This window comes from Cryptotermes secundus, unplaced genomic scaffold (assembly GCF_002891405.2).
Source record: "Cryptotermes secundus unplaced genomic scaffold, Csec_1.0 scaffold632, whole genome shotgun sequence".
In the NCBI taxonomy this organism is placed as follows: domain Eukaryota; kingdom Metazoa; phylum Arthropoda; class Insecta; order Blattodea; family Kalotermitidae; genus Cryptotermes; species Cryptotermes secundus.
This window is the reverse complement of record NW_019738356.1, coordinates 1,835,574-1,858,465: the sequence shown is the minus strand read 5'-3', so window position 1 is coordinate 1,858,465 and position 22,892 is coordinate 1,835,574. Positions and strand designations below refer to the sequence as shown.

The window sequence follows — 22,892 nt, the reverse complement described above, 5'->3', positions numbered from 1 at the left end:
ATACTGTTCCACTACACTTCAGCATTTCCGCTTTCACCTTCATTTGCACCGAGTTTCTCTTCTAGGGTCTCCTGCAAGCTTTGTCTTTGAGCATATAACTTCTCCAAATCCCATCTAGGTCTGCGCTTTTGAAATCTCATAATTTTCTTCAACCTAAACGAAAGAAAATAAATATGATAGTTATCATGCTGATTGCAGGGAATCTCTGTAGGGCAGGATCATTGACAGTTCTTGCAGCAGAAATATCAATATACGAGGTATAAGTTAGATTTAGTGGGAGTACAGGAAGTCAGATGGGACAGAAGTGGCGCCAAGCCGGTAGGTGAATATGAATTTTTCTAGGGAAAAGTGAATGACAATCATGAATTAGATATAGGTTTTGTGCATACAGAAATCATATCAGGAGTTAAAATTGTGAAGTTTTCTAGTGATAGGATGTTGTAAATATTTAGGAGCCGGGATAATATAGTCGGTATAGCAACTGGCTACATGGCTGGAGAACTGAGGGGTCGGAGTCCCTGTAGGGGCAAGAATTTTCTCTTCTCCACATCATCCAGACCGGCTCTGGGGCCCACCCAGGCTGCTATCCAATGGGTGCCAGGGGCTCTTTCTCTGGTGGTAAAGCAGCAGGGCTGTGAAGCTGACAATTCACCTCCATCAAGTGCCAAAGTCAAGAAAATGTGGATCTATACATCCACTCCCCCATTCACCTTCATGACATAGTGCTTAGTTAGATAAGTACAGTGACAACTTTGCCTATAAGGGTAAATATTTGGTTAGTACATATCCCAATCAAAATGGCCTAAAACATGGAGATGCTTTTTCACCAATTTTCTCAATTTCTCTTCAGAAGAAGTCATTATAAAGGTCCAAGGAAACCAAGAAGAACGGAAATTGAGTGGAATACACCAGCTTCAAGTCTATCCTGATAGTATAAATCTGTTGAGCCATAACATTAATGCCATCAGGACAAATTGATGCTGCTTTGGAGGTTGGTCTAAAGGTAAACAAAGGGAAATGTATATGTTGATATATGTTGATGTCACATAACTAGAAAGCAGGATAAAGTTATAACATGAAGATGGCGAATTGGCCCTTTGAACATGTGGGGAAGTCCAGATATTTGGGAATGAGAGTAACAAATCAAAATCTGATTGAGGAGGAAGTTAAAAGAAGATTGAATATGGGTCATGCTTGCAACCATTCAGTTCAGAATCTTTTGTCTTCTCATCTGCTATGTAAAAAATTAATAAATAAAATAATTATTATGAATTGATATGAAACATGTTCTCTGACATTAAGGGAAGAAAGCAGACCGAGGGTGTTTGTGAACAGGGTGCTGAGAAGAATATTTGAGCCCAAGAAATATATAATAAGAAGACGTAGAGAAGAGCTTAATGAGGGGCTTCATAACTTGTACCATTTGCCAAACGTGATTAGCATGATACAGCAAAAGAAGTTGAGTTGTGAAGAGCAATCAGCGCACATGGGAGAGAAGAGAAATGGTAAAGTCATTGTAGGTGTAAGAATACTATTAAACTGGGTCTTACAAAAATATGATGGGATGGTATAGCCTGGATTCCTGTGAGCACTGTATGAGTATTCAGGCTGGAAAAAAAATATTGGGGAATTCTTTAAGTAGCTAAGTGACTGTTGACGTCTCAAGAAGGATTCAAAATGGTTTTTGTACTATTAACACCGCATTTATTGAAAGTTACTTTCTACACCTGTTCATCAAATACTCTTTATTTTCTCTTAAATGCACTCATTTCGTCTGATGTCTTTGAAGTTCCCGCTCATGGATTGAAGTTTAACAGATTTGCACTTGAGGGAAGCACAAGCAACATAGGTTGCAGTGACATCTATTACATAAAAATTTAAGGTCGTTGTTGATTACAAAAAGGAAGAGTATGCTATGGATGCTATCAACACGCCGCTATGCCGAATATAAGCAGTTACCGGGCGGACTGGGAGCACCGGGAGTGAGAGGCGTGAGTGAGGTCAGTGACTTGAAGTAAGCCAAGTAAGCATTTTCTGCCATAGTTACCAGATTTGTTTGAAATGTGTTAGTTTGTATGGTAACGAAGCAACAAAAAGTCAGTCAGTTTGACCGTGGGCCCTCTGTGTCAATTCCAGCGGTTAGGTAGGTACATCGTTTGTATTTTCACCCTTAAAGAAGTGTCCAAAGATCCCTTGAAGGTAACTTAAGCGACATTATCCAGCACTATAATTAATGCCTTCTTCAAGGAATTTATTATATTAAATAGTGCACAGTGCTGACCTTCACGACATACGTGAACCATGTTAATTTAGTGAAAACTACTGTCGTCTGGGATGTGACTCCGTGTAGCTAGGTAGAATATTACCATCGTTTCGGCGGAACCCGCAGCCTCCATCTTCAGAAGAGCCAAGAAGTCAACCCCAAATACAATGATCTTCATAGTCACCAGCATGAGAACGTAAAAATTCAATTAAATCAGCATTTATTTCTTCCTTGCTGAATGAACCTTGTAATTATCTGCATTATGTGCTTATGATACTCAGTTCTTTGGTTCCAGTATGCATGACACACTGGTAATTATTCTTTGGTTGGGTGGTGGAAAGTAAGGCTTCCTTTTATGAATATTTATTTAATTATGCTGTGAGTTTAATGATGGATGACAGAATAATAAATTATGAAGGACACCCACTAATCCAGCAGGAAATAAGTAAATGTCGTGGTAATAGATCAGAAAAATACAGTACCAGTAATATCAGAGGCCACTTTTATCCATAATCAATGTAGTTCAATCCAGTTCACCCTTCCTGTATCACTTTCCTTAAGATCTAATTCAGTATTATCCTCACAACTCCTCTGTTTTCAAAGTGGGTGCTTGTCAAGAGTTTTCACACCAAAATTCTCTTAAATTCATTTTGTCCCCCCCCCACCCCATTTTGTTGTTTGACTAACGGAGAAACCATAAGTCTCTTAAGGAGGACTTACCTGTGGTGTCAGCAACTGCTCTGTGCTGTCCTCATGAAAGAAATTTCCTTTGATGTGATACATCTGTTACAGTAAAGTAAAAAATGTAAGTTGTCACTGTAATTAATTAAGCACCATACCATCAGGATGCATGGGGGAGTGGAGGTATAGCTTCAACATTCTTGACTTCGGCACTAGACGGAGGTGTGTGGTCAGTTTCACGCCACAGCCACTTTGCTCCAAGAAGGAACCTCCGATACCCATTGGATAGGAGGCTGTGTGGGCCCCAGAGCCAGTCTGGAAGCTGTGGAGAAGAGAAATCTCTTGCCCCTGCTGGGAATTTAACTGCAGCCATCCAGCCCATAGCCCTTCAGTGTGCTGAATGAGCTATCCTGGCTGTCCATCTGTTACAGTTTTTTTCATGAATGTATCTTTGGTTATGGGCACTACCAGAATTGTGTTAGCCCTGAGCAGGCAGTGCATTGTCACATCCTTGGTCTTTAAGTTGGACACTTATTCTCTGACCTAGCATGTGGATGGTTACATAATAAGCTACTTAATTAGTACACGGTATTTCCCAGGATTTGTTATGCCTGTAGCAGTGTTCAGCATATTAATCAAAATTATTAATTATTATTGAACTACAGAAGGTAATGTTTTGCAGCCATAACTACATATTTTACATGCATAGATTTATTGAGCTGTAACGTTATTCCTGTACTTAAACACCACACACCATGTGGAAATGTGAGAGTGGAGGTAAGGCTCCATGCATTCATTGCCTACTGCTGCTTTAAATGTAGGTGAATAATCACACTTTGGCCACATGATCCCAAGGAAAGGTTGCTGTGGCCCCAGGTGTGTAACTTACTGAGCTGTCCTTGCTCTTTCCCTTTTTGTCGTCTCAAGTTTAACTGTGTGGACTTAAAACTACAGGAGACACAGAAATAGAATTCTTGAAGAATGTCGTCTTCTTGAATATGGCGCCATATAGATCTTGTGTGAACTGGCATTTCAGAGGAACGTATCACCTCCATCTTCCTCTCCACCCTGAAGATGGAGGAGATATGTTCCTCTGAAACATCGGTTCACACATGATCTACACAGCGCCACATCCCAGAAGACAGCATTCTTTATAGTCACGACCGTGAAAACCTCAAATGTCACAAGTACGATTCTTGTTAGAAAGTACGTCAGGATTGATAATCTTGACGGAACTGCTTGAACGATGCTGTGTTTCTGAGGACTGTGCATAACATTCGAACTGTATAATAAAGATAAACTAAGATGGCAGGTCTTTGAACTGCAATTCAGTGTTAGGCTTGTGTAATAGATTATACACATTTATATCAAAACGAGGGTGAGTACAGTCACTCTTGAATATTGTCTGAACACTAAAACATTTTTTTATTCCTCCTCCTCCTTCTCCTTCTTCTTCTTCTTCTTCTTCTTCTTCTACTACTACTCCCTATTGTGTGTTCTAGGTTTGAAGCCCTTACTGTACTACAATGAAATTATTGATTTTGGATACTGCAGACAAGGTAGCTGAATGGTCAGCAAAATATGTTCTCAAGAGAATTAATGACTTCAACCCTGGACCTGATAAGTACTTCGTTCTTGGACTGCCAACAGGTAAATAGTAAAATAATTTATAACAACAGATCTGTTGAAGTGATGACAAGAAAATGTTTGGAAAAAGTTTCATCGAAAATAACTGATCTTGAAAAGTAACGAAAATAAGCTTCAAAGATATTAAGCATGATAGACCAGGCTACAGGTTTGGATGACTGAGGAATCGTGGTTCGATTACCAGCAGTAGCTAGGAACCCCCAAAGATCAGCTGTGAAGATGATCTCTGTTCCCAGGAGGCATCAAACTTGGCAAGAATTAAATCTTAAGTAGTGACATGCTTTGTCATATATCCAGTGCTTAACATATTCACATTCTGAACTACTAAACTAATGCCATGATAGCAGAACACAAAATTTAAACGCTGCTAATACCAAAGCCTTCCACTGAAAATGATCCTGATCCATTTGTAATGTATGTAAGGGGTGGGCCATAAAAATCGGCCCCTGCACTGCGACCTTCAATGATCTATTGTGCTTCCCCTAGGATTAGCCTTTTATTAATCCTACACTTTTAATAAAGTTTCCTGATCCATTTCATCCACTATCCTGTGACCTGTCTCCAAAGTTACATAGTAATGTTATGCTTTCATCTCTTTTTGGTCTTACCAGTGTACATTTTCCAAGAGACTTTTGTACCAACGTTCTGTATCCACTTTTTATCTACTCTATCCTTGCCACATTCCCAAGCATCATAGCCTTGTTGATCTTAGTATTGTAATTCTAGGTGATGTGTATAATTCACAAAAATTGGTATATATGTATTAATGGTTGACCCAGGTAAGTTTGAAAGCGATTGTCACGTCTGCCATGTTAGCACTGCAAACTGTAGAAGATTTTTTTTAAAAACAAAACTCAGAATCTAACTTTAGAATGTTTTTGGGTATTTATTTTTAAAACAAAGCATAAGCATGTGGACTTTTGTTAATGTATGATATATGGTAAAAAAAGATAAAGCTGTTGTTGTAACAGGCCTTTGAGGCCCCATAGGGTTGTGAGATGTCAAGGGTCCCACATTTTCTAGACAATTGGCTCACAGATGGCAGTGAGGTTATCAGCCTTAAGTGCTGGCCACCCTTTACCCCCAAAAATATTCCTGGTAGTAATTTCTGTTAGAGGCTGAGTCGACCCCAGGGCCATTGTGCGGCTGGAAGGAATAGGTAAATTGAAAAAAAAATCACCTCATGGGATTCAGACCCGCGACCATCCGGCTTGTAGCACAGTGCCTCAACTAACTACACTCGCATCCCCCATGTATGATATGTAAATCTGAGATAATATGGTTTTCTATTTATTTTTGTTTTGTTTAACTGTTTTTATTTACTAGGTATTTTCCTGTTGTTTCTTGTTCCTAGGGAGTACTCCTCTGGGTATGTATAAGAAGCTGATTGAATTCCACAATGCTGGGAAGATTTCATTCAAGTATGTGAAGACATTCAATATGGATGAGTATGTTGGTGAGTTTCTCTATCAAAACTTGAATTAATCATTTCAAAATGAATGAAAGGATGTACTGTATTATTTCTTACTGAAAACTGTCATAACACAACAGTCAATAATACGTGTAAGTAGCTCTAAGAGATACTTTTGTTACATGTTTCGGCCTTCAAAAGGCCATCATCAGGCAAATATATCAAACTTTTCGTTGTTGAATTGCATGTCGAATATAGGATACAGCGCTAACCTTCCAAGTGTATGCAGTGGTATAAAATGATATGAGTGAATATAAAATATAAATTACAATAAAAGTTGAAGTCTTAAATAACCAGTTACATCCATGATTTATTTAATCCGTCTTGCAGTGCATACATTCATTTATCTCCTTCTTTCCCTCGCACTACATGTTTCGGCATAATAATGCCATCTTCAGGTGCTTACCAGTTACATAGTCAAAAGTTTTATATGTGATGGTATTTGGAAGTTGGCAGGTGTAATTGTATTATATGTAATGCTTATACGGACATATTATGTACACAATGGCTGATGTAGTGTTCAGAGGCCCATTATATGTTATTATTTAATATCTGATTCTATTTGACGGACGATTCCATTGTGTAAATGTCCGATTTAATGGAGAGATAGATTACAACTAAAAAAAAAGTATGTACTATAATTAATTATGTTTCCTGCTTTTGAATCATCTAAAGATTGTCTCTTATTTATTCAAAACAAAAACTGGAGAGAAAAGGGAAACAAGTTGACAGTTGCTGTACATTTTGATTCTTTTGAGCTTCAACAAGCTACACCTGAAGTTTCTTCACATTTCAATTGAAAATTGCATTTACACAGACATTAGTAATAGTCATTTGACAGGATTGTCACTGGCATGCAGTGAATTTCATTGCATCAAATGATGGGATTGCTAGTAAATATGTTACTGTAGATCCAAGAATTATGATAATTTGGTAGAATTTTTGAAAGCATCAAAAGTTAAAATGTGGTTGGGTGAAAGCTGCATCTAAGTTGTAATCATATAAGGTTAATAAGGAGTCACAGTTGACAGTGCCATTTTGTTTTCATTTAATTAAATTTGTTTGTTTCAGATAAAGAAGTAGAACATGATGGGGTTGATAGAAGTGTGAGGTTATAAAAATAATTACTTTTGTATACCAATTTTCTTAAATTATTCATAATACCCTTTAGATATTACATAATGGATATTGTTTCTCTGTTCTTACACCACTATTATTCATATGACTAAATTTTGTAGTACTTCAAGGTTTTCTGTCTATGTTTGCCATATCAAGGATAATTATTCAATTATGTTAATTTGTGAATATTCAATTTGTAATAAGATGGATCAAAATATAAGAAATGTATTAATTTGCTGTATTAGTGGTACTTGAAAAGCAGATAAACCTTACCATGCTGTTGATAAGTTTACAATTACCAGTAGAAATCTTTGACAGATACAGACAGTTTTGTTTGATACCATGTTCCTGTACTTTGACCTGGTATCATTCCTGCTTTGCCTGAGACATTTCCTTCAGTTTTTATTTCCTTATGTTTTTGTCTCCCCCCCCCCAGTGTGGATTAATTCTGATAAAATCTCCAGATTACTCAGTGTATGGTTTTCAGATCTTCCAAGGGATCATCCCGAGAGTTATCACTATTACATGTGGAATAACTTCTTTAAGCATATTGACATAAATCCTGCCAATGTTCACATTTTGGATGGGAATGCTTCAGATCTTCAGAAGGAATGTGACGAATTTGAGAGAAAAATAACAGAAGCTGGAGGAATAGAATTATTTATCGGAGGTAAAGAATTGTACTCATCTGAATATGTATACAAACTTACACACATCAGAGGGCTAGACAGACGCATTTCTTCGCTTGCAGATCAAGTTACTGCTTTTCAAGGGGTTTCAAACTAAAATTCTGCATGCATGTCTAGTCCCCCCCCCCCATCTATAATATACGTCCAGTACCTTCTTGATTTAATATATGTGGAGCCGTTATCTAAGGTTACTTAAAGATTTTCCGTCATTTAACATTTAATTTAAATAACAGGTTCTATCTTCTGCCCAGAATTTTGGGAGAACATGTAACGGCACTCAGCTTGTGCTCCCTGCTTCTGCAGGTTTCTTGCTGGGTGTACTCCTTAACCCTGAAGATGGAGGCAGTAGTTTGGCTGTCTCCGGAGTACACGGTGTTAAAACCCAGAAGACAATGCTCTTCTTATAAAAGAAATTATTGTGACACATATAGATTATCATTTAAAGAATCAAACTTGAAATGTATGTCTTTTTCTTTTCTTTCAAAATAAAGGACCATGTTCCATACCCATGCACCAGGCATTGTATGTGTACATACTTACCGTTTAATGACCACTGTTCATATTCAGGTATTGGCCCAGATGGACACATAGCATTTAATGAACCTGGATCATCTTTGGTGTCAAGAACAAGAGTAAAGACCCTAGCCCAAGATACTCTGGAAGCCAACGCTCGCTTCTTCGGAAATGACATGTCAAAAGTTCCTAAGCAAGCCTTAACAGTAGGTGTTGGTACTGTTATGGATGCCAAAGAGGTAGGATGAGTTTCTTCTTTCAGCTCACTCATTGGTGAGCCTCTGATAACAGAAAGGTTTGACATCATGAATATCAAAGCCCGTAATTTTAATTTAACCGCCTCCCTAATTCTTATGTCTTAACGTCTGTACTTCCTACTCACACAAAACAGCATATACGAGAAGTTCGTAACAACTCATAAATCCTTCTTTCATATTACATATATTTCATACAGATATGATACTACTGTTATTGTTTTATTCTTCTATTTTGTGAAGAGCTTACTGTATGAGTATAGATTCTGTCTACCTTAAATTTGTTAACTGTAACCTAAAAGTTTTATACCATTCATGTGTTTGTAACTGTTGATTTATGAACAGCATTTCCTAATAATTTCTGTGACTCAGTGTCTTGGACTCTGTGTGTTGTATTGCTCCAGCAATATAACCACAGAGCCACAAGAGAAGGACACATCACAAGACACAGTATACACAAAATATAGGAAGAACAACTCCCATAGTGGAAGATTGATATAATACACGAGTTTGAAATACGACATATAAGATGATAAATCTTAACAAAATTTTAATATATAAATTTTATTATAGTACATGACGAATATACATTTTAAATCATTTTACGAACGACACATGATGGTGATTAGTACAATAGTTTAACGTAAATAACACACCTGAGGATGGCACAGTGATGCCGAAACATGTAGTGAAGTGACAAGTGAGATTGTATGCACTAGAAGACGGTCAGTACATACACATCATGGCCCAAAAACCTTAATCAGATCAACACTGAGCCACCATGCAGACGTGGAATGAGAATATTTTTAAGTAATATTATTATACAAGTATTTTTCAAAGCATTATACGCTTGAAGAAAGCAGTCTTCTGTGATGTGGTGCCATGTAGATATTGTGTTAACTGACATTTCGGAGGAACGTATCACCTCCATCTTCAGGGTAGAAGAGAAAAAGAAGAAAAGTCTGTGAGCACCTGCTCACGCTGGTTCCTCGCTCATGGATTTTCTTATTTTTTTCTTTACCTTGAAGATGGATGCAATACGTTCCTCCGAAATGTCAGTTAACACAATATTTACATGGCACCACATCGCAGAAAACTGCTTTCTTCATAGTCACCGCTGCAAAAACCTCAAATCTTACATTATAGAATCGTTAAGGAGTGAGTCAACCATCAAGTGTAACAAGCTTTACTAAACACTTCAGTGAATACTCAGAATTGCTGACTTTTTCTGGACTTTGTCCATCGTCTAGTGTTCTCGAAACTTGAAAACACAATGTTTTGAAAACTGGATCTGTCCGAGCCTCAGGTGGGGGGTGGGGGTGGAGACACCTACTCTGTTGTGTCCCTTTTAGAAAGAGCTAACCTCAATCACTGGACAACCCTTGTCAGATTCACTACAGCTTTTTAATTACTTGAGACCAGGCTAAGTCAGCAGGAAATGACAAGAAAATGTGCAATCTTGTTCAATGAATATAATCACTTTGCATGTTTTCAGTCCCATAATTCCATCTTCAGAAGTTTGTATAATGAAAGCAGATTGCTTATGTGTACATTAGAATTATATATAAATAATCTCAAAATTATGTGGTATGAATTTCTTCTTAGTAAAACACAAGGTTACAGAAATGTTCAAAAAGCCTTGGACCTTAACATAGACTGAGGGTGTTCGAGAACGGAGTGTTGAGAATATATGGACCGAAGAGAGAAGAAGTGACGGGAGGTTGGAGAAAACTGCATAATGAGGAGCTTCATAACTTGTGCTCTTCTCCAAGTATAATTAGAATGATCAAGTTAAAGAGGATGAGGTGGGCAGAGCATGTAGCACAAATGTGGAAGAAGAGGAATGCATATAGGATATTGGTGGGAAATGCAGAAAGAAAGAGATCACTGGGAAGACCAAGGCGTGGGTGGGTGGACAATATTAAAATGGATCTTAGAGAGATAGGATGGGATGGGATGGATTGGATTGATCTGACTCAGGATAGGGACCAGTGGAGGGCTCTTGTGGACACAGTAATGAACCTTAGGGTTCCATAAAATGCTGGGAAGCTCTTGAGTAGCTGCAGAATTGACAGCTCCTCAAGAAGAGCTCAGCTCCATGAGTAAGTAAGTAAAACACAAGGTTGTGGTGAATGTTATGCTTGTTCTGGCTTCAGGAATGTGTTGTTTTTTTATAGGCCTCATATGAAGTATATTGGATAATGTTGTGCTGGTAAGTGTCTCATATTCCTTGATATTTATGTTGGAAATGTCAGTAACAGTATACAATATTTATTTCCTGGTTGACAGGTTATGATCCTCATAACAGGAACCCACAAAGCATTTGCACTGTACAAAGCCATAGAAGAAGGTGTAAACCACATGTGGACAGTATCTGCATTCCAGCAACACAGACACACAATATTTCTCTGTGATGAAGATGCCACATTGGAACTCAGAGTTAAGACTGTCAAGTATTTCAAGGTATGTCAGTTTTGGTACTGCTTTTAAGGGATTATATATGAAATGTTATTTTGTATGTGCTTTAGTTGTCACCTTAGTGTGATGTCACAGAGGATACAAAACATAAGTTTTCCATTGTATCAGAAGTCTTCCACACTTATTCTTTCTTTTAGTTTATATTTTAAGATCCTTTTGGAATCCTATCAGAGTTCATTTTGTAAACTTTTTTTTTTTGCCCCCTCAGTTTCTTCTGTGTTGTTCTGTAAATTCTCTTATATGTGGAACTTCTAGTTCTCATAATTTCTTCATTTCTTTTATGGTCTGAAATGGCATATCTTGCAGCCGTCATAATGTTCATTTCTCCATCTTCTGTCATTAGTTCTTATCAACCATGAGATGTTGGTCTAACAAACATCCTTTAAGTATTCTTGTATGCCCAGAAACCAATGGTGGTTTGAAGATCTGATTTATAATTTCTGCTTATTCTGAATAAATTTACAAATTTTACATCCTAATCCATTTCTCCATCAGGGGATATCCCAAATATTAGAAGTACTAATTTGTTCCAATATCCTGTCATTAATGCATATCTTGCTTCTAAATGGTTCCATTCCTCTCAAATCAAGAATTTTAGTTTTTTCAAGTATTTCTGTCACTGCAAGGTTCTGCTGACATCTCTTTAAAAATGCTTCACCTGACTAATGTATTCCTATACTGCAGTAGTAGACTGCATAAGGAAGAGAGATTTGCTATTGCCAATTTGCATTACAAGAAATACTATTTGCTTTGCTTGTTCATTGATTGGCAAGCACAGCCAGTGAGACTCAAAATATAGTTTGTGATGTTTATGTTACAGAATCTTTGGAATGTACATAGTAAACTGATTGATGGACCGTGGTCTGACTTCAGCGGCAATTAACAACTCTATCAGAACACCATATATTGAGCACAGCGGTGAAAAAAAAAAAATTCTTAATTGAAGCAAGTTTATATACAGGTTTTATTGCTGATGGTATTCTAGCAGAGGCATTTTCAGTGTATTTCCATTACTAATTTGATTATAAGTTACTTCTACTGAATTTGGTCAGTGTGAATTTCATATTTCTACTGAAGCAACAGATCAGCCTCTCCACATCTCTCTCAGGCTGTCACAGCTGCACCTCCAACATGCATCCATATATTCCCCTTCATTCTTCCAGCCCTTCCATTCACAGGATCATTGGTAATGATAATTATGTGATGACCTTCACTGGGGACAAGTGCTTTGGGCTGAATCACGTGTGCCAGAGGGAAATAGAGGAGAGAGCACGGTAGAGGGGGGTGGTACTGTGCCCCTCCTGGGTGTTCCCTTGCTTTGCCATCATCCAAATTGGTCACTAAATCACTTGCATTAGTGGAAGAGCATTATATTTCCATCACGACAGTGAGAACCTGTACGCAGCCACATTTCACTACAGTCTGAAGCGAATGGCATAGAACTGCAACTGTTTTAAGATTCTATGTAATTAAGTGATGGTTCAAGAGTGATACAGTCAATTTAGCAACATGTGAACCACCTGAGAAATGTCGTAATTTGGCAGAAGATGAAAAATGGTTCCTTTGTCATGGCAGAAACTTCTGAAACCTGCTGTAATGCTAACTCGGAGTGATGTTCTTCTCATATTTACAGACCAATAAGAAGTACTGGAATAAAACTGTGATTTGACCCTCCAAGAGATGTTTTCTGATATAAAGCATAAAGAGTATTCAGGTAGATTTTGTGACATATTTAACTATTTTAATATATTGTTATTGCATATATTTATATAAAGGTGTATATTATATTTCATATATTACGTACCTTTCCTTATTGTATCTTAAATGGCTTTGGTAATATTTTGAGGGATCTCATGCATGTACAGAGGCATAACATGTTTATTCTTACAAATATATAGAATCTATGAATTTATTTCATGGTGTGCATTAATTAGTGGTCAGTTTCATGATCACAGGTACTTTAAATATTCCTAAATGAAAACACATATGTTCCTGTAGTTCTAATCATATATCTAATAAAAAAAATTGTTTGTGGTTAGGGTTGTGGTTGTTCATGTGACAGTGCCTATGAAGGGTTCTAATGGAATGTAATTGAAGACAGCCTTACATTTTGGAGGTACATAGCTTGTTTTCCATTCAAGTTATAAAATAGTTTAAAATAAAGCCCTCTAAGAGATCATAATACATACCCAAGTAAACTAATTTGCACAGTAACAAGTTTCATTACTTAACAGAGCTATTCATTTTGGTGTGAATTTTTCAGATCTTCAATCTTACAGAGGTTAGAAAAGCATTGCTTTCTGTAAGGACTTGTTGTCTTTGTCAATTTAATCCAGATAAGCTGTCTCCATTAATAGATTAATAACCAGATTCATTGACAGATTCTATTTGAGTATTTGGTGGTTACTTAAATCTTACATTTTTGTGGCCTTCAGAACATGTTTCATTACCGTGGTTACATTGAAAATATAAGCACTGTTGCTGGCCTGATTCTCTTATTAATGGTGAAGCAGTAGGGGAACAAATTGACAGAGGAGAGCACGCGTGTGGCAGCAGGGTCGAATACCTCCACCGTGACCCTGCAAGTCGTAGGAGGAAACTAAAGAGAAGTCACAAATTTGAGACAGTAATATATGGTCTCGAGTACCAAGAGACTCCAACCCAAGAAAGAGTGCACTGGCAAGGACCAGCAACATATACAAAAGACAGAGCCGTCCTCTCATCAGAGAGGGCACCCACAAAAAACAAGACCATAACTGTCAAACAGTAATGAATATCTGGTCATGAGCCCCAGGAGGGTGCTCAACACCAAGACTTACTGACTGACTGGCCATCAGTTGCAATGTGACGTTGACTTTAACTTGGGGAACAAATTGGATTGAACTTCAACTGATACAGTAACAGTAAAATTAGCAATTCTGCCAGGGTTCTCTCTCCAGAGGAAACATTTTTATTTATCGTTTTTTTTTTCTACAGCATGCTGTTCAGGAGGAACATTGGGAGGGATATTTAATTATTGTGTATGCAGTGAAACTATTAAGGTTTCTTTTTGAGAGCATTGAATTTGAACACTATACTGAGGAATATCTTTAACACTGAAAGGATATACTTGGGACCTCTGAAATTTAACTATAAATGAAGGACAAACATTAAATAAAAAAAAAACTTAAATTGAGTATTTAAGTGGGGATTCCGTTGTATGATGTATTATGATATGATATAATCCTGTGTGATTGTGAGGCCACAGCTTATTTAAGATTTTGCCAGTTGGGTTAATTTTTTATGGAGCCAAGTGACTTTTATGATGCCCCCATAAGCAGGGTCGTACACTTTATTAAGAGAGTAGGATTAATAAAGGGCTAATCCAAGGGGAAGCACAATAGATCATTGAAGGTCACAGTGCGGGGGCCGATTTTTATGGCCCACCCCTTCCATACATTACATGATATGATATGTTCACTAATTAAGTCATAATATAAATGGCTTGACTAAAATAAAGTGCTTTACAGTAGTAGAGCTTGTGCAAACCATAACTCATACAAATGTTGAAGATAAAGATGAACTGTCATAGGTTTGATGGCTCCTGTTACGTAACGACAATACAAAGTTTACTGATAAAAATATGGGCATGGTTTAACAGATAAAGGACACACATGTTCTGACATTAACAAAAAAAAGTATGTGTGTAAAAATGAACATGCAAATTCTTATCAGTTTCAAATGAATGCCTGTAGTTCAGTTTCATAACAGCACTGGCTGTGTGAATGCCAGTGTGGGCTCACACAGGAATAAAACAGCAAGGACTGAGGGTTTTATGAGGTTTGTTACATGTAATTAATGTTGTATAAATGCTGAAAATTCAAACAAGTATGGATAGATGGAGGGTTTTTAACTCAAATTTGATGGCCACCTATGAAGATTTTAGTGTATGATTATCCGTTTTAACAACAAGCAAAGAAATATCAGGCCAACCAACTCTTGAAACTACTGTCCAGTGGTTAATTTTATTAATTTGTTTATTGAATAATTGTCACACTCTGTAGTACAACATGAAATAAAATGCATTATAAGTTCAAGTTGGAATAATTCTCCTGTGGTAATATCTCAAATGCTACAAATATTGTACAAAATTGTTATGAGCAAACCAGAATTACGTTCCCAGACAGATTAAGAGCAGATTAAATTCAGAGAAAGTGGGACTGCAATTCAGTTCAGGCTGCTCCAGATTTTACTAATTTTTGTTGATATTCTTGATGATTTGCTTGGAGGAGTTGCTGATTATCTCTTCACACTTTTTTGAAAAGGCACAAAAATTTAAACTTTCAAAGAATTACATTCCCTACAGAACGGACAGTACTTTGTAAGATGAGGCACCAACTAAATAATCAACATTTATATTACATCTACATCACGAGCCTCATATAACAGTTTTATACACAAAATATAGAATACTCCAATTTGTCCGTGGGAACACAACAAAAATCACAAAAACCAACGACTGACTCAGTGATGTAAAGCATCAATCGAATTTTATTCTTGTTTTATACCATAAATTTTGTTTTATATATATCTAATTTATTGTCTTTTTATGTCAAGTATTTTAATATATTAATACTGCAGTTCAGTGGTGCATATATGTTAGCCATGTATTTGCCTGATAATGGCTATTAATAGCCGAAACATGTAGTAAGAGCCAGAACTAGGCACTGACATTGATATAGTTGTGTTGTGACAGTTTTAATAAAGAAGTTGTAAAGAATATATTTATGGCTTTAAGCCCAGTATAAAGAACAGAATTTATAATTACAATGCATTAATGCTTCATGGGACTAAGTCAAAGATCTACAACATGTCATAATACATCGCATAATACCAATATAAATATAAATACATGGTTACTGCAGCTATTTACAGACATCTTATAAGAACATTATATTATGCAAACCAAATAATTGTGTCAAAGGAATATGTTTATTGTGCATATTTACAATACTTTAGAATTTTTAACTAAAAATTCTTTTGGAGAGTAACAGTTAAAATTAGATATAATTTATTTACATTTGATATACCCTTAACGGAACAGTTTTTACTAAACTCACACTGAGGATGCACCAGCACAATTTCATAGTGTGACATACAATATTTCATAATCATTTTTCTCAACATCATGGTTATCTGAACTTAGTATTTGTGCAAAACAAGTGTGACAATCAAGGAGACACAGTAACTTTAAATTGAAAAAAGTGGATGTACAGTATTTGTGCTTTGAACCATCAGAATAACAAAGGTACTCAGTGTTGGTGTAAAGGGGTGAAAAAGTAGAAAACCTGGAACCAAGTATATTCAGTTTGAAGTACTGAGTTTCTGGACATTGTCCACTGTCTAAGGTTCTAAAAGATCACAGCATTTAGGAAACTGGACATATTTCTGAATCACTGGTCCTGTAATTGAGATTAGGCATTTAGGGTATCGAACGTAAGTGGGTGCCTCCGCAGTCTTTCAGCTTATGACAGAAACAGATCAAGTTTCTGAAACATTTAATTCCTGCAGAATACCAGACAATGGGCAAAGTCCAGAAGTTCAGTAATCCTGGGTGTAACAGGCCATCATCTGTACCTTTAGAATTGACAAGAATATTCAGTGTTGGCCCAGCAGACACTGGGCAGAAGCAAGTATATTTGAGGTTGGCCTGCAAAAGGTTAATGAATGCAGTACACATTTATTCAGACAATGTTCTGGAATGTGAATCATGTCATGAAAAACCCTATTTTACAAAGATTATACAGAACACAATCAGTGAGGGTGGATGTGATAAGTGTTTTTCATTTGCAACATTCCTTGTAGTGTGATAAGTTAGCAGAGATAAATTGTCAGACTGAAGATCCACTGTATAAAAATTTGGAGCTCATCATTCTATGAAAATTTATGATAATAGTAAGTTACAGTCATCTGTTGGTTAGCTAGGTGCTCAGGAAGAATTTACATTGATAATTCTCATTCTTGTGTTTCNAAAGAGACTATCCAGGAAAAGTGATAATGTGGTAGTTTTTCCATTTGCTTTCCTCATCGCAGTACAACAGCCGTTCAACGAGGGGGCTTTCATACTTAAAACAAAAAATACCCTCTCTTAGTATTGTTTTTGTAAGTAACCCTACAGTGTAAGTTTACTGCCTGTATACTTGGTGCAGTTGGAATAGGTCTGTCAGTATATTGCCTGGAGGGCAAAGAAAGTTGGGTTTGATTTCTGATGGGCAAAAGATCTCTTTACAACAGCATCGAGACTTGCCCTGGGGCCCATCCAGACTCGCATCCAGTCAACACTGGAGGCTGTTTTCCCAGGCGTAATGTGGTCTGTAATTGAAACTGACAACTCTCCTCCATGTACTACCAAGGTTAATGTGTGGAACTATGCTTCCCCTTCGCCACACATCTGCATGGTGGGGCGATTAATCACACACACGAACAGCTTGACTTTTTATGACAAATTTGTAATGATTAATTAAAAACACAGAAACTTTGAAATTCATTGTTTCCTTCCCTCAGTTTAAAATGTTCTACAAATTGTTTCTTTCACAGATTTCGTTGTCAAGTGCAAAAGATGGAAGTGTGTCCTGATAAAGATAGTACTATATTTGAGCTAACAAAACAAGAATTTGAATCTTTGCTTTCCCCACAATTGGGTTCTGATGTCAGAGTGGAAGACTTCAAAACCCAGGCTCTCACTCAACCTGGGGATAATTATGGCAGCGCCATTCTATCTGCAGAACTTAACATTAAACAAGGTAACAAGAGAAACACACTCGCATTGGTAGTTAAACTAGTACCACCATCAGCGTTTCTTCGTGAGGCCTTTGATATTGAAGTTACATTCAGCAAAGAGGTGAATGCATACAGGCTTGTAAGCCCACAGTATAAGGATCTACAAGAAGAGAAAGGAGTTCCAAGCAACAAACGTGTCGATGTATTCCCAAAGTTCTATGGTGCTCGTACAAATAAACAAGGAGATTTTAATGATAAATCAGATGACACAGCAGTTCTTCTTTTAGGGAATCTAAAGGTGGATGGATATTGCACTGGAAATCGCAGAAAAGGTCTCAACTTGAAACACATGGAGCTGGGAGTGACTCAACTGGCCCGATTCCATGCTGTTTCAGTAGCACTCAAAATCTTGAAACCAAATGTCTTCAAAGAGACAGTTCTCAAATCATGTGACAGATATATAGTAGCTGGCATATCAGATGATGAAGTAGCAGAGAAATGGATTACATCTACAGTAAATGATGTGAAATGTATTCAAGAATGTTTGCCGTATCTTGAAAAGATAGAAAGGATTTTACGAGAGGATTTGAAGAGGAAGGTGAATCCTTCTCCTCCTCCTCCTAAGGAACCATTTGCTACATTTGTCCATAATGACTTTTGGGTAAATAACATGATGTTCTTATATGAAACTGATGATGACAATGCAAATGATCCATGCAAGACTGAAATTCCTATCAGTATAAAATTTGTGGATTTTCAAACCACACTCTATGCCTCACCAATCCATGATCTAATATTCTTCATATATAGCAGTGCAGTTAGTGGTGTGGTAAAGGACCACTGTGATGATCTGATAGGACTTTATCATCATGAATTCATTGACTGTCTCACTGGATTAGCATGTGATATTGATCCTTTCTCCATAGAAAAGTTTCAGGATGAACTCAATACAAATGCTCCAAAAGAATTGCCACACATCCTCTTCATGGCAAAATTCATTACTGCTCATGAAAATGAAGTACCTCAGTTGTCAGATGTGAATGCTGATGTAATGCTTCAGGACAACTATGGTGGTGAACTCTTTGAGGAAAAGGTTAAATTTGTTGTGCAGGATTTTGTGCAAAGAGGATGGCTGTAACAAAAAAACTTATCCTTTCTTCTAAGTTATATGCACTTCTGTGGTCCAATCAACAGAACTTCCAAAATTTCCACATTTTCCCATAGCTATGATTCACTATGTAGTGGATTCCAAACCTAATTCATATGCAGGAGAATCCAATTTCTAATTTTGCATCCTGTTGCATATTTGTATTGTACTGCGATTGAAACGGCTGTCAGTGATATATTTCATGTGTTTATGTGTGCATATGGGTGTGTGTAATTATTAAAACACAGTTCATGCTTCAACCATTTTTTTAGTTATCTTCAGGTGCTACATATTGTCAAGTGTATCTGGAGTATCGGAACTAATAACTGGATTCTAGATTTGATGACTGGGTTTATTTGACCTCCATGTTACAATTACACTCTATCATAACAGTTCACACATTGAGCTCCTTCTGGATAACGAATCCCTCACTGTTGTTCAGATCTTGCACCTCTGGTCTCCTCAAATTCTGCATAGCTCTGCTTAGTTTTCGAAAGCACGCCGATTCACTGCCAACTCACTTCTTATTATTCTTATTCTTCTCTACTACTACTATTGCTACTTTCTATTTGCTTGGAATACCAAATAGGGGACACTGAGTCGAACAGTTCAGCTATTCATTGTAATGAAAACTACATCTCCATTGTGCAGGAAATGTCTGTCTACATTGCTGTGAGAACAATGCTTATCGAGCCATTCCTTAACAACCAACTTCCAGCTTGTCATCCCAGATACATGTATCAACAAGCCGTTACCTATGCAATGGATTCACATGTAACAATGTTGTAGAAGACCTTGATATTGAATTGTCATGTATTCTTATAGGTCATATTATTGAGATTGATCCACTTCAGATTTGTTTACAGTGCACTATAAAATAATGAATTATATTTCTCTTATGTGGGGGCATGTGGTACCATATTTGGTTGAGGCAGTATGCTACAAGCTGGTAGGTTGTGGGATTGAATCCCAATGAGGTGGATTTTTTCAATTTACCTAATCCTTCCAGCCGCACTATGGCCCCGTGGTCGACAGCCTCTAACAGAAATGAGTGCCAGGAATATTCTGGGGGGTAGAGGGCGGCCAGCGCGTAAGGCTGACAACTTTACCACCATCTATGAGCCGATTGCCTAGAAAATGTGGGAACCTCAACATCTCACAACCCTATGAGCCATCACGACCTGTTATAGGGATATCTTTACTTTTCACTTTACTTTTTATTTCTCTTATGTAACACATTGAAGACCAAGTCGTAATGGATACATATCAATTAAATAACCTGCAAGAGAGTATGATGATTCAATAATAGGGGTTTCTGTAGCAGATTCCACCTGTAGATCACTAAAAATTAAAACAATATTCATTCATTCATCAGTAATCTGCCAGACGACAGGTCCACAGTCTTTTCCAAAACAGTTCCTCCACTTAATGCGATCTCAAGCTTTCTCCTTCAAATAAGAATATCCTCATCTGTCCCCAAAGTCATCCATCATCTTCTTACGTCTTCTTTCTCGTCTTTTGGTCACTTCTATCTGCCCCTCCAGTTTGTTTTGTCTCCAGAGGAAACCTCTCGCATACATGGTATCTCTGGTTTTGGAAAGAGACTATCCAGGAAAAGTGATAATGTGGTAGTTTTTCCATTTGCTTTCCACATCGCAGTACAACAGCCGTTCAAACCACTCTGGTCACACCTGTTGCTATATGAACTTGAACCATCTCGAGCATCATTTACTCTGTGCTTCAAGTCACTGCTGATGATGCTGCTTCCGTCATCAGTTTTTGGTTTTTGGTGTCTCTCTTCGTGTGATGCCTACCCTTTGACCTGTCCATCAAGGGAGGCCCTGCCAGTAGCTACGCTACCGCTGGTATAGCTCTCAGGGTCCTTGGCCTACTCAAACCTGCTCACCACGATAAGGGGCAAAAAATATATAGTGGCTTATAATAAATATTATAAATATTACATATCAAAAATAAGTTCTGCTGGTAGTCATTTCAGTCCCAGCAGAAGAATTTAAGTTGTTAGTCAGACAGGGAGCTCTCTACCAGAACCTAGATTTCATAGCCTTCACACATTCAATGGGTCAATATTAACAGTTCAAGTAAAGCCAAGTCACTTCCTCTTTCACCCACCCCTCAACCCACTATTGATTACTAATCAGGGCCATGCTACATCACAGGTGAACCAAGCTGCCATCTGGGGTGGCACAATTTTAGGAGCAGACATTTTACAAACTCGGTTTTTAAATAAAAATGAATTTCTGTCAGTCTTCTTTTTCATATCTTGGCCATTAATTGGCAGTAATCTGAACACGCTCTGCAGCAATGTAAATAAAATAAAAACTGCCAATAACAGTTTTTGTTGCTGTTTAAGAGTACTGTCTTGTTAATTGTAATAAAGTATAACATAATGTGTTTTTAAGTCTTCACATCTGCTTCGATAATACAAATAATTTAGCACCTAAATGATCCAGGAAACAAATATACATAACATGTGAATATACTTTTCAGTTGTCAGTTGTTATTATTTTGTTGAGATCATTATTCTCTCTTCAGAATTTATAGTTGCAGAAAAAATATCCATAGTTAAAAAGCTTTTTACAGTATACGAGTATATCCATTATTTTTAACTGACTGAAGTAAGTCCCTGACTTACATAGATTTGAGTTACATGAATTTGTAGATATATGGATACACAAGTACAATTTCTTTCTATTTAGTGAGTTTAAGTACTTCTACGGATTTATAGGGTTTATACAGTATGTAATAACACGTTATAATATGGTATGTTATGATACATTTTATTGTACATGCATGTTTAGCTTGTAACTATTCATTGAGGTGAATACATATGTCAAAAAATATATCATGTTTAAACACTGTTGGCCTTACATGGAAACCTTCAGAACAATTTAACCATGTAAGCTGGGGACTTCACTGTTATAGCCCTCTGAACTGGAAAATGTATATAATAGTTACTTATTAAAAAATCAGATAAAGAAATTATTATAACTTTCTCAGTATTATATATCCAATTTATATAGTTTTGTAGTAGCAGTTATAGTTAATGTGATTAAGCAGTTACCACAGCAATCATAAAATAATTATGACTGATGTACAAATTTAATGTTATTAAAGCACTTTGGACTTTGGAAACAATTGTGATAAGAACACGCAGTGGTAAAAGATTGTGCTAATTAGGCAGACATTAAAGGAATTGAATACCAGAAATAAAAAGCCTTAGAAATGTTTGTAGAAGGATGTCAAATGATAAATTTTTATTATTGGTTTTTTATATTAATTCTGGCATTAAAGTATCACAAAGAAAGTTTATGTAAATTATTGATACAAAACATGTCAGGCATTGTAGCTGAGTATNATGTACAATGATCCATGGATATGATATGAAATAAATAAATAAATTGTAACTGAGTAAAAGATTAAATGTTTAATGACATGTCACACACACAACTTTAATTACCAGTAATTTCTCAAAATTGTCTATAAATTAAAAAGGATCATATTACATGACATACCAGATTTGTATTTATCATAAGTATGTTTGTTCCTGTCAAATTATGATGCAAATTATAATCAGAAATACTAAAGGAAGAAACTTGATTTTATATTACATAAATTTTGATTACAGATGTTAATAGATTTATTTGTAAAACTATTTTTATTATGTCATGTTTATACTTAGCAATAAAGCATTGAAATAATTTGGGTGTTTTTATTATATAACAAAACAATAACCCCAGTAAGCATGTTCTGCCCATATATCCTTTCTGATCCTGTTTCCAGATCAGTGAAATAGATGAAAGTGTGTACCTCTGCGGCAATTGAAAAGAGTACCATCAACTTTCAGTGTATA

The 22,892-nt window shown here is 36.7% G+C and overlaps 2 protein-coding genes across 9 annotated transcripts in view; both read left to right on the top strand.

Moving 5' to 3' along the window:
• The window catches only part of LOC111870833 (glucosamine-6-phosphate isomerase), a 119,019-nt gene extending 105,991 nt beyond the window's left edge, over window positions 1-13,028 (top strand). For 4 of the 8 annotated variants that reach the window (XM_023863415.2, XM_023863414.2, XM_023863411.2 and 1 more), the window contains 6 exons: window positions 4,447-4,594; window positions 5,946-6,047; window positions 7,669-7,851; window positions 8,438-8,622; window positions 10,927-11,100; window positions 11,936-13,028. In XM_023863415.2, coding sequence (XP_023719183.1) covers window positions 4,471-4,594; window positions 5,946-6,047; window positions 7,669-7,851; window positions 8,438-8,622; window positions 10,927-11,100; window positions 11,936-11,998 — 831 coding nt within the window. In that variant the 5' untranslated portion in view covers window positions 4,447-4,470 and the 3' untranslated portion in view covers window positions 11,999-13,028. Of the gene's footprint in view, window positions 1-1,902; window positions 2,144-4,446; window positions 4,595-5,945; window positions 6,048-7,668; window positions 7,852-8,437; window positions 8,623-10,926; window positions 11,101-11,935 lie in introns of those variants that run through there. The other 4 variants (XM_023863409.2, XM_023863412.2, XM_023863410.2 and 1 more) reach the window with 4 other exon arrangements.
• An 864-nt stretch (window positions 13,029-13,892) lies between these two features.
• Window positions 13,893-19,750, top strand: LOC111870856. The gene is made up of 2 exons (XM_023863445.2): window positions 13,893-14,934; window positions 17,692-19,750. Exons 1-2 carry the CDS (start codon window positions 14,840-14,842, stop codon window positions 19,010-19,012), a joined length of 1,416 nt encoding a protein of 471 aa, XP_023719213.1. The 5' UTR covers window positions 13,893-14,839; the 3' UTR covers window positions 19,013-19,750.
• Window positions 19,751-22,892: the final 3,142 nt, after the last annotated feature.